Raw genomic sequence first — 12,135 nt, 5'->3', positions numbered from 1 at the left:
GTATAGACGAATGAACGTATGGAAGGAACAAAGTGGACACCACGGTACGGTGGACACCACGGCTTGGTGTACACATTATGGCACGGTGTGCATTGTGGACCGCAGGTGGAGAGCAACATATGAGGAGAGCTGCAGTTGTGCTGCTGAAATAGTCAAGTAAACGTTGCTTGCCACTTTCTTGCTACGCTTTCTTCAGTTCTCTTTGTCACGTTGACCGACATTTTTTTTATTTGAATTTGTGCTACTCAACAACTCTGAATCCGTCGCGTTTATAGCGACACCACTCACTTCCTTCGGCTTTACTGTCAGCTGCTACTTGTGTATGTTGACATATCGTGCGTTGCACGGTGGGTTGCTCCCTATAGTCGCACTGTGAAATGCTGTGACTTTACATGTGGATTTTTTGCGTACCCAGGCAAACGCATTTGCTATCAATGACATTTATCCACCGTCTTGCACCTTTTGGCTGTGAGGAAACAGCTTGAAAGCCAAGTTCGCTGCTTTCGTACGTAGGCGATTGCTTTTATGGCACTTTCGCAAGCGAACATAATATGCCGATCTGCCCGATGTGACACGGTTTTCCTGAACTTATTGAGTGACCGCAACTGGTGCTTTTCTGTTCGGACTTCGTCAAGTGTGAAATGTTTACGTTAGACGGGACGCACGACACAAGGACTGCGAGCTCAGTCGCGAACAAAACGAACGCTGCACTTGCGACGACGACGTATTCAGTCGTCGTACACAATGTCAAAAAGAAAGCTAGTGACATGTGTGTGGGCGAGTGCGCTTTACCTTCAAAAGCTTACAGGGGAGCTGAGGTAGCAGACATTCTAGAAACGAGCACAAAATTTTGTGCTCGTTCCCAGCTAAGTCTAAGTATGCGCCAACTTTCCCAACAGCGCACATTACTAAGATGAATTTCTCATAGAGTGGGCGGTGTTATTTGTTCTTCTACACCAATGCCTCAGCCCTCGCTTCTTGTCAGTGAGCACAGTCCTGTGTCCTCGCACGTACATTTTGTGCTCATTCCTAGCCTCTAACCAACTCGTCCAACAACGCATTATACTAAGCCCCTTAATTATATTCGCACTAGACCGACTTATCCGTATTTGGAAGCAGTGATGGGGCTCCTCAGGTTTCACTTCCATACCTTATTTACTGTCTGCAGGTAAATTCCTTTTGAAATAAATTTACTCCGAAAAAAAAAAAGAAAGCGCACTTCGTCTAGTCCAGCATGGGATTTTGTTTGCCGGAAACCGCTAGATGGAAAGAGCGTTGCGCTTGCGAGCATTACTGTGATGCACAATTCATTCATTGTTTTGCCATAACTGGGACCTTTTGTGTTGACTGCTTGGCCAAAGCCTGCAGGTCACTGGAGAACCTACTGATTCACTGTTTGACTCTGCGATATCCATATAACCAGAGCACACCATTGATTGGTATGTGAGTTCCAGGCTAACATGCTGTTTTAGTTGTCAACACTTTGTGCATTTATCTATATTCTGTTGACTTTGCCTTGTTTTCTGTTGCTGTTTCCATCATTTTCTTGCAGAAGACGTTTCTGACATGGCCATTGCAAGGCCGCCAGGGTTGGACTTCGATTACAACTGGCCAGAGAGCGCGGAATGCCTTACGCTGGACTTTGGACCCTTTGAGACTGTGCACCGATGGCGTCAGATGCCACACTGTGACGAATTTGTGGGAGCAAGGTCTGTACTCTTTTTGATTATTTCTTTATCCATGTCTTTATGTATAATCCAGTTAGTCAAGCAAGTTCATGTGATTTTACCATCAAACATGTTAGCACTACAAAACTTGCCTCTTGTGCCTGAAATCCACGAGTTGCAGTTAAGTTACAGTTTAAAGGCACCATTGATCAAAGCACCAACCTCAATATCATTTGCTTATAGAACTAATAGTCAGCAACAGCTTTGTAATGAAATAGCAAATACATGAGAGTGTTGTTGTCTCTTGAAGAGATCTTTCATGTGTATTGACTCTTTGTAACTCTGAACCGTTATGAACCATATAAACTGGTTCAAACCATGATATTTTTGCTCCGTATCTGAACCTGAACGGAACCACAAGACATGCAGAAAGAAGCCTGAATGCAAACCGAACCCAAAAACTTTTCAGTTCGACACAGTTCAAACTCAGTATAAAGTGAGGTTTGGTTGTGCATTTGTGGTTCAGGAAGCTTAATGTTGCCCACTCTTTCTTTTAGGGAATTTAGCTGGTAAAGGCTGTTTGAACAGTTACTGTGAACCTGACCTTAGTGGTTCTAATTAATTGTTGGTTTCGAAACAGTGGGGTAAACAGAGGCATCGGTTCTTCTGTGCCTTTTGAGACTAAGTGCTTAGTTTGTTGTTTTTGCTGCTGATAGCGTTCCAACAAACTGGTTGATGAGTAACTTTGGTGTCCAGTTTCGAGCCTGTGGATTTGCTTATCTTTTACAATGAAGAGTGGTAGAGTTAACTGACAATTAAGAGCAGCCATTTGTGCTTATCAGCAGCTGTTTCGAGCAGGGTGTCGAACTGAAAAGTTTTTGGGTTCGGTTTGCATTCAGGCTTCTTTCTGCATGTCTTGTGGTTCCGTTCAGGTTCAGATATGGAGCAAAAATATCATGGTTTGAACCAGTTTACATGGTTCATAACGGTTCGGAGTTACAGAGAGTTGAATGTTTTAGAAAATAATGTTTTCCAGCCTTGCTCATGAATTAATTTCAGCAAAATATAGTTCTTTCTACCCTTGCGTGACACAAATTGATGTGCGAGGGTTGTCTCAAAGTCAGCAAAAATTGCAGAGACCATCAACAATGATTGTCAATGTAAACAAAGAGCTTGAAGTGATAGCGAAAAAAAGAGAGAGAGCAAATGTATTTTTTCCTTAACGAATCCAACCACAGAAATTACCGAAATAGCCAAAGAAAGCTATTTACTTTGAAATTGAAACAAACAAGCAAGTAAGCAATTTGGAGTCTTCCCATCATAAATGTGAAAGGTCATGATTTTGACTCTCAAATCTAAGCTTTTCAAAAAATTTGATAAGTACTTCAGTTGCATAAAAGATTCATTGATTACACTGAACACTTTTGCATATTTTCTTTATTGGCAAGGCTGCGATGCATTCTGGAAGGTAAATTATAAAAAAATTGAGAAAGGCCGTACAAGGAGGAGGTTTGCTTGAGACGACATGCAGACCTTGCCTCCAATTGCAGCAGTCTGCCACATCCACTTGTGAGCCCTGTTTTCAGGATTGGGTGTATTATTTTCTCCAGATGCACGTTATCAAACCTTTACAGCACTTAAGCATGTCTACAAGGCCTGTCATAAAAGTTCAATTAAGTGAGTCAGCAAAGAAGTGCTACAGCGGCGCTGCTCTCTCCACTTGAAAGAATCCATTTGACCTCTAGTGCAAACCAGACTGCTGTATGACAAGGCACAATTTTATGCATGTACTTCTTGTGCCCCTATCCCCCGTATCCTACAATGCTCCTCCACTCCACCTCGAACCAAGGAAGTAGATGGCAGTGCTGCCTCTCAACAAAAGTGGTCACTGCACTTCATTGAGACTTCATGGCAATTTTTGAAAATCATCGCACATTCTTCAGTAAAGGGTAGGCGCTCTGCTCATTTCAGTGGAGTGGAGAAACAGCTTTGGGTTGAGGATCATTTGAGTATAAGGGTATAAGCCTTTGTCAAAATGAAGATCGACAAACAGATGGAACAAATGATCAATGTCGAACTTCTTATGAAACTGGGCAAAAATGGTGCAGAAATTCATCTATTGTTGCAAAAGGACATTGGAAAGAATGCTTTAAAGGAATGAACTGTGTTCAGGTGAGTACAGAATGTTCAGGAAGGCCAGAAAGACCCCAAGAATGATGCAAGATCAGGATGCTCCTCCATCTCGTGTGAAGGTGAAAACATTGATCATGTGCATTCTATTATGCCGAGGGATCACCAATTGACTGTTACAATGACATCAGAGGCACTTGGTCTGGGGAAGTCATTTGTTCATAGGATTTTCACTGTGAATTTGGAAATGAAAAAGGTTTCTGCCAAGATGGTGCCAAGACTCTTTACTCATGAACAAAAGCTGTGACGAAAAGAATGTTACATTGATTGGAAAACTTCTGATGACAGCAATAAATCCTTGCGAAGAGCCATCACTGGCGACAAAACTTAAATTTACAAATACAACATCGAGCTGAAGTCACAGAGCAAGGTGTGAAAAAAAGTAAGATGAGTCAAGGCCGAAAAAACCATGTAAGAAGAAAGCAACATTCAAAGTAATGTTGATCATGTTTTTTTTACCGTGATGGAATTGTGCACAATGAAGCTGTACCTCAAGGTCAAACTGTCAAGGCAGCGTTCTACAAGGAGGTCCTGAAGCATCTGAGAGATTGTGTGTGCTGCAAGAGATGAAACTTGTCGAAGGAGCATTAGCACACTCTGCATTGATAGTGCATGAGTTTTTGGCACACAGTTCCATCACTTTGCTGGAACACTTTCCCTACTTAGCAGATTTAGCCCCTTGTAACATATTTTTTTTGTTCTCCAAATCTAAACTGGTGCTCAACGGGCAGCATTTCAGAGTTCAATTCAAAAGCACACAGCACCTGAACTGAAGTGCTTAGCAGAAGAGGACTTCTAAGGTTGCTTTGAGCAATAAAATAAGAGGGGTAACCAGTGCATTTTGTCTATTGGGGAGTATTTTGAAGGTGACCACATTGATGTACTTGAAAGTTTCTGAAACGGTTTTCTCAAGGGTACACGCACTAACATTTAGGGCAGACCTTGTAATTCTGGTATCTTTAATTTTATGGAAGAAATTGAATACACTATGAATCAAGGCACAGAGACATACTGTGATTTGTTTTAAATGGCCACAGTGCCCCAGTACGTTGAAAACACATCTAATTCCATTTCGTTTCACCTGTAGGCTGCCTTACAGCTGCGTCCACTTCATCCGTTGAGGTTGACAGACCAGTGAGGGACTGATATATGAAGATGTGGTTGCAACACAGGCCTGTGTGGCAGGATTTGCTCTTACAAAGGATGTTCTCTTCTGTACAGCCTGCAACCGAGTTCTAACAACACCCCCATCCAAGTTCCGTTAGTTTGAAGGGCTGAAACCTGGAGACTGTCACATGTTTTTTGCATAAGTGTTTGAATGAATGTGCTTATTGCATTACGAGATTTTGCATAATTTTTGTAGCATGTTTTATAGTTGATGTAGATCAGTGACATTATAATGAGGGTGCTCTGCACACAGAAAGCACCTTCTCCAGAAAGTGTTTCTCCTAAAAAGAAAAAGAAAAAAAGAAGTTACAGTGCTAAGCAGATGAGGACGAAGTGAGACGTAAACAACATATGTTGGCACCAACTTCCAACTGTTTATTCACCAGAAACCACGCAATTTTATTCAAGAAACCTAACTGAAAAGTAATCACATTAGAGATAAGCAGGGGTGATTGGAGCTAACACTGCTCCTAGGCCAGTGATCTGTACTGAATAATCATGGCAGGAAACTCTGAGCCTTTGTCCAACGTTTCTCTTCTAATGTGCCCTAGCAGGGCGTCCGTTGTGCCTTTTGAACCATTTGTTGAACCGCTTCATAAGGGTTTGTACAATAAGCTATGGTTTGACTCCAAGGTGGCAAAAAGTAATGGTTGGGTTCAGTTCCTGTTCAGCCCTGCCTTTTGGTTTAGTTCATTTAGTATCGGTTTGGTTTGACACCCTGGCTTCGAGTACTGTTTGCTCTTGTGTAATGGTTCTAAGCTTATGTCTTCATGTTAACATGAAATGGAAAAGTTCATCCATGGTCGAGGACAATGGTCGGAAAGAATAACTGGTTAGTATGCCAAAGTAAGGAACCTGTTTTCATCTACTGTTTGTATGCTTGTGTGTTGTGTCGCAGATTGATTTCAGTTTCAAAACAAAAACATTGTAGGAGGAGCAAACATACAGTCGTGGCATACAAAGACGCAATTTATGTCTTTGGTGGCGACAACGGGAAGCAGATGCTGAATGATTTGCTACGCTTCGACGTTCGGGACAAGTCATGGGGAAGGCAAGTATTGTAACACTTTTTGTGCATGTGTCTATCACCTACACAGTGACATATTCCTTATGCCTGTTTTCACTGCTTTACCCTAGGGCTTTCACAACTGGAAATCCGCCAGCTCCACGTTACCATCATTCTGCTGTAGTTCACGAGAAGAGCATGTTTGTTTTTGGTGAGCTTTCACTGCCTTTGCACAGTTTTAGATTTGTGGTGTGACCCTCTCTTTAACTTTTTTTTACCTTCTTCGAATTCAGCACACACACTAATGTTAAGCCCTAAATGTATCCCATCTAGTACTTCATATCAAAAGAAATGTGCAGTGTAAATACTATCACGAGAATTTATCTGAAGCAGTATGCTTGGCACAGGTAGTCATCATTGTCAGTGCATACCAAATAATTTCACAAATGAACATGGTTGATAAATGTTCTGGTCCTTATTTTGAGACTTGTTTCCAACTGCTGCTGTGATGATGATGCAAGGCAGCTAGATCCAAGCGCAGTGGTCCACCAAATGATATAAACTGGTGTCAATGATTCGGATTGCCCTTAAGTTACTCACAGCATAATTCTGGAACATAGTTTGTCTTGTCTGACTTACACATTACGACATAAACACTGTTAAACGAATCTGGAGACCCACGTGTGAGGCAGACCTGTAAATTTTTCTGTGCTATTGAGGAGAAGCTATGCACTGCATAAAGTGTATTGGTCCTTGTTCATTTGACTAGTTGGTCAGTGGCTTACCTGAGTCTTTGGCAGTGCAGCTTACGTGTGCCATAATGTCTTTCCGTCTTTGTCCACATGCTCAACGTCTGAAGTTGGTTTTATGGATGCTTGAAATGCAAGCGCTTCAGTTGTGCAATTGACTGAAGTGCTGTCAGGCATTCTTTTATGCATTTGTTCTTGCCACTGCACCAGCAGTGTTACAGTCTGCACACCTGGCTAGACTCAGAGCACATTGTTTGTGCCTCTAAAGCAAGATTTATTTACACTGACTAGCTCTTTGTCAGACCTTTTATCAGAATTTGTGGGGGCAGATGTGGGAGATACGGGGTTCTCCTCCGTACTCTTGGGACAAAGGAACGACAGCACAGTAGTGCAAACAATCACAAGGGCATTTATTGCACCTTTCATAAATCAATGCCTGCTAGCCGAGCTGCTATCCACAAAACATGCCGATGGGCGCGCGACAAATCTAGAAGTCTGACTCACCGCGACCGGAAGCGAGCGAATATGTTCGCCCCATGCTGGATCCCAAGGCCTGGTCGTTCGCGTGTATGGTCACGCGAATCGTGGCGTGTTCGAGGGCGGCCACGCGAGACAGTCTCGCAGAAGCATGGGTCGGCGCGCACGCGGGATACGTCCCCGCCGCGCGCCGACCCGCCGGGCAAGAGGGTCGCTGCACGTGCGGCACGGCCGTCCCGCTTCCTGTCTCGAACCCAACAGCCCGAGCGCCTTGTCTCCCGACGCCCGAGTAACCCCGCAGCGGCGCGACGCTCGCGCCATCTCTCGCACCGCGCTTCAACCACATTGACCGCCGCTGACGTCACGCAGGCCACGCGGCGAAGTGGGATTACAGGAGACGCGCTATGCGGGAAAAACTAGATCTCAGGGGAGGCGTGAGAGTCACGCATCCCCACAAATTATAGATTGTTGAATGGTGGGAAATCTGCTGGTACATGAGGCTAGGCAACTATGCCATGTGACAAACTGTTACCATATTCATTTTCATTGTCTGTAGCAGCTCTTGTTGAATAAATTTTAATCTCGTTGGTTGCACAATGAGGCTTTCCAGTGAAAAATTCAGCTGCAAGTCTTGGAACACTGGAAGCATAGTGGTAAATTGCCACTGTGTGCTTTTCCTGAATAGTTAAGGGCTGTTCAAGCCATGAAAACAGATGACCGGGAAGATTACTTTTATTGTTTATTCGTATTGTCTTACTCTTCCACTGTTGTTTAACAGGTGCACAAGGATAAGTATTTACTTGCTAATTAAAGAGCTTGCTGTTATTGTGATGATGTACACGTCTGTTCAACTTGTTTTGTGAATGTTTTATTGTGCTAGCAATTATATGGACAGTCCAGGTGCATTTTTGCCGTTACCGTGATGTTCCGTATAAAGTCCAAGGGCGATAACACTGTCACCGCATGCTACATGCAGTAGGTGCGAGTGAAAGTGCGCGAGCGAAGCTCAATGTCATGTGCACGAGGGAGGAAAACAGGGAGGAAAAATGAGCCATCTTTTGTTGTTCAAAAGGTCCCGGGGGCGAGGAGGATGGAGGGGGGGGCAGCGCTGTACTCCAGTAGCAACTGTGTAGTGTGTGACAGCACCTGTGGGGCGCCAACGATTGCAGCTCAATTTTGCACATGAAAGGGAGGAAAGCGAGTAGGAAAAGCGCCGTCCTTAGTCATGTGCATGGCGCCGGGGGTGAGGAGTGGCAGCGTTGTACTCCGGCAGCAACTGTGCGTTGCACGGCTGTGCATGCCTCATCTTTAAACTGATCTGCATCGGGGGTTGAGTGTAGGTGTGATGGGCGCTCATACCTTTGTGCATGCTGTGTTCTCGCCATTAAGTTTGCATTGAAGTGATACGCAGCACAAAGATCACTTCACTCGCTGCTGCTGCTGCGCTTCCTGATGCCAGCGTTTTAACAGCGATTGTCCGTGGTCATCGAGTCTGATGTGTTATGTTAGCCTGTGCGTGCTGACACCATGCTTGTTCATTTAGATAGTAAGCGAATGTTTTCAAGCTTATATGGCCAATAAAACTGTTATCCTTACTTCGTATAGCTGTCTACACATTTGCTATTGCAATCAATGGTTCTTTTCGGGCGAAACTGTGATATTTATAGCGAAGCTGGATATGGCTAGCCAATTCGTTCATCCGTCTACTCGTCGCCTGTACGCCGAAAACTATTCAAGCCCAACCCCACGCGCATGTACGAAAAAAAAAGAAAAGGCAAAGAGAGGCGCTCGATTAGCCAACACCACCTAGATAGCATGAGACCTATTTACTCCGATCCATGACGTCATGCTACCTGGCAAGAAATTTCCATTGACAAGGCTGGCGTGATGAAAACAGTGACGTCAAAATCATTGTTGCCTGCTCGGGAGCATCCCCATTAGATTCTATGGCAGTCGGGCTAGGGAACATCACGTCATGGATCAGAGTGAAAACGTCTTATGCTATCTAGGTGGTGTTGGGTCACCTGCGCCAGTAGTGACATCGTTGCTTCCTGCTGCAGCCAAGCACGCGCAGTAGTTTCTCTCTGGCTCCGAAATGGGTAGGTCACACATACTCCTTAGGAGCAGGCAGCTTGCGATCAGCAATGCCACAAGCAGAACTGGAACAAGCTTGTCTATGCCGTGCTTATGCTGCAGCCCTGGCACAAGAACAGGCTCATGCAGCTGTCGGGATTAACCCAATGATAAACACTGGGGCCGCATGTTTCAGCTTCGCTGTTTAACTGTCTGTCTAAATGCCTAAACTAAACAGTCTAAATGGCATTCATCTGGAATTTTCTGTGCGACAGCGTTGCCAATTTGCCTAGACACATACTAAGTGGCCTGCTGTGGTACGGCGATGATGCACTCAGTCAAATCTTATAAAGAATTGCGTGAGTGTAACATCAGTATAAAGAGAGTTATCTATATAGTCGGGGCAGGGTAGCAGGGAGTAGTGTTGCGGCTTGTGGTAGCGTTTAGGCCAGGAATCCTCCAGACACAGGGCTGAGTATGTCCGGGAGAAGGAACAAAAGAATGTAGTTTTTTTTATGTGTAGTCCATATTTTCATACATGAGTTGCAATTAAAGCAGTTTTAGATGGATCCTGGGGTTTTACATGCCAAAACCACAATTTGATGATTATGAAGGAAATTTTGAAGCACCTAACTCAGCAAAATAAGTACAGTAAACTCTCAGTTGTACGAACGTCGGTTTATCGAATATTTCAGAATAACAAACTTTTTTAAAATCCCCGGCAGTTTCCTTATAGATTCTATGCAAAAATGTTTCACTTAAACGAATTTCGGAACAGTCAATATTTCCGTTTAATGAACTCGCTCAGAGGACCAAGGCTTATTTTTATGACCAGAACTCGTACCCGCCCTCATCAAACCGCCGCTCCAGCGGCAATGTAACGTCGCTGGCGCTACAATACCCCTGCGGCAAAGCGGTGGCGCAGAAAACGAACGGCAACGAGGCATGGGCTCCGAGATCGCCCGCACAAAACGAGCGAGCATGTAATCTCGGAGGCCGTGAACAAAGTAACATCGCTGGCACTTACAATGCTGCCAGAGCAAAGCGGCGATCTGTCACACCACAAACCACGTGGTGTGTGTTTTTTCCCGACCAGCTAGTCATGGCATGGTCGTTGTCTCTTTCTTTTGAAGAAGAGGCGAAGACGAAGAAGAGACGAAGAAGAGGCAACTGCCGAGCCAGTTTCAAGCCCTATAACTCTAGCTGAGATTGTAGGGTACATTGGAAAGTTGAGACTTTGTGTCTCAACAGCAAGCTGTGCCAGAAGAAGTGTACAAAAACATTGACTCTTTGGACAGTTTTGTTACTTCCTGTGCTTTAAACGTACAAGTGCAGAAGATTACAGATTTTTTTTCAAAGTGAGAAAGGCAGAATTATAACTGTTATGAACCTTGTACTTGTTGATATGTACAAATTCGATTTCACACATTTCTAACACTATGGATTCCATGTCTTTTGCTCCATGAATTGCACTTCAAACTTTTGACTCTGTTTGCCATGTCTTATGTTGGTCTAGTGAATATTCAGTTTAGTGAACTTTCAAAGTGAACTATTTCCTTCGGTCCCTTGAAGTTCACTCAGGTGAGAGTTCACTGTATGTTAAGTAGGGAAATAAGCATGTTCATTGTAAATAAATGAAAGGATGAATACACATTTGATTCACATTTGAAATGAAAGAAAATGTAGATGTAGATACTGCAGAAAGAACTGTTGCATAGTGTTTAATGCAGTTGCTTTCCACCTCACTTCTTAGGGGGCTACACTGGGGACATCCACTCTAATTCAAACCTGGCCAACAAGAATGACCTGTTTGAATATAATTTCACAACTGGTCAGTGGACTGAATGGAAGTTTGAAGGCCGGTATGTACCACCGTGTTTTCCCTTCTTTATACCACCGCCTATTAAATCTCATTCACAGCATTGTACAGATTGCACTGTCACTATGCCATTTTTGCTCAGAAGATTACTTTTACATTATTCGGACATGGTATCATACTTAATGAAAGCAATACTGCTAATAGCAAAATCTCAGAAGAAACAGCAAAATTTATGTCACGAATACTGTGAAGCAGTGAAAAAGAATGCATGTTTTGGTAGAAAGGCTCTTTAATGTTCATCTTTAAGATAAAGTATTCATGTGACGTCAATAAGCAGTTAAGTTGGGGAAAGCATGGGGTAAATGTAATTGTTTATGTTATAAAACAATTTGCCCAAATAGTTAAATACCAGACAAGTTTGTAATAGCCTGATTACTCTCAATAAAGGAAATAGGGAATTACATAAGAACCTAAGCTATTCCTTTTTCCACTTCTTTAGGCATTTATGTGCATGTGTGGGTTACATTACCTTGGAGATCTTAGCCAGCATGGCTTACATGCAATGTGATGGATGTGCAACATTAATTCAAACGGAGGTACTGTGTAGCACATGACTTTAAAGGGTGCAACTGGATGCTAAATCCTTGGATGCTTCCCCAAGGCTTGCCAGGCTGCTAAAAATCGAGGACCTTAGTTCCCCTTAGTGTTCTTGCTCATGGCTTAGAGCAGACCTCCACTCTGAAAGCCTCGATGCCGTGAGGTAGCACATGAAGTAAAAGTCTGTACTCGATGAGCTTTATGTGTAAAGGAACAGAGCCAAATTTTTAGCCATCTAAGCATGCAATTAGCAGTAGTAACTATATTTTCAACATGCAGTTGTTATCCATCATAATTGTTATTGTACAGGATGTTCCTATGCAGTCTAAGCGACCTCCTTCTCTATGCTAAATACGTGTAACATTACTGAACTATCAGTAATAAATTTGA

The 12,135-nt window shown here is 43.4% G+C and overlaps 1 protein-coding gene across 4 annotated transcripts in view; it reads left to right on the top strand.

The window, feature by feature from the left end:
• The first annotated feature begins 26 nt into the window (after positions 1-26).
• Lztr1 (Leucine zipper like transcription regulator 1) overlaps positions 27-12,135 on the top strand; it is a 73,060-nt gene continuing 60,951 nt past the window's right edge. Inside the window, exons 1-6 of one of the 4 annotated variants that reach the window (XM_075684439.1) lie at positions 315-505; positions 1,362-1,439; positions 1,553-1,709; positions 5,956-6,075; positions 6,162-6,241; positions 11,083-11,191. In XM_075684439.1, the coding sequence (XP_075540554.1) occupies positions 1,567-1,709; positions 5,956-6,075; positions 6,162-6,241; positions 11,083-11,191 (452 nt within the window). In that variant the 5' untranslated portion in view covers positions 315-505; positions 1,362-1,439; positions 1,553-1,566. Of the gene's footprint in view, positions 157-307; positions 506-1,361; positions 1,440-1,552; positions 1,710-5,955; positions 6,076-6,161; positions 6,242-11,082; positions 11,192-12,135 lie in introns of those variants that run through there. The other 3 variants (XM_075684440.1, XM_075684437.1, XM_075684438.1) reach the window with 3 other exon arrangements.

The sequence above is a fragment of the Dermacentor variabilis genome, chromosome 3, assembly GCF_050947875.1.
Source record: "Dermacentor variabilis isolate Ectoservices chromosome 3, ASM5094787v1, whole genome shotgun sequence".
Classification (NCBI taxonomy): Eukaryota; Metazoa; Arthropoda; class Arachnida; order Ixodida; family Ixodidae; genus Dermacentor; species Dermacentor variabilis.
This window is presented reverse-complemented; position numbering and strand designations above follow the sequence as displayed.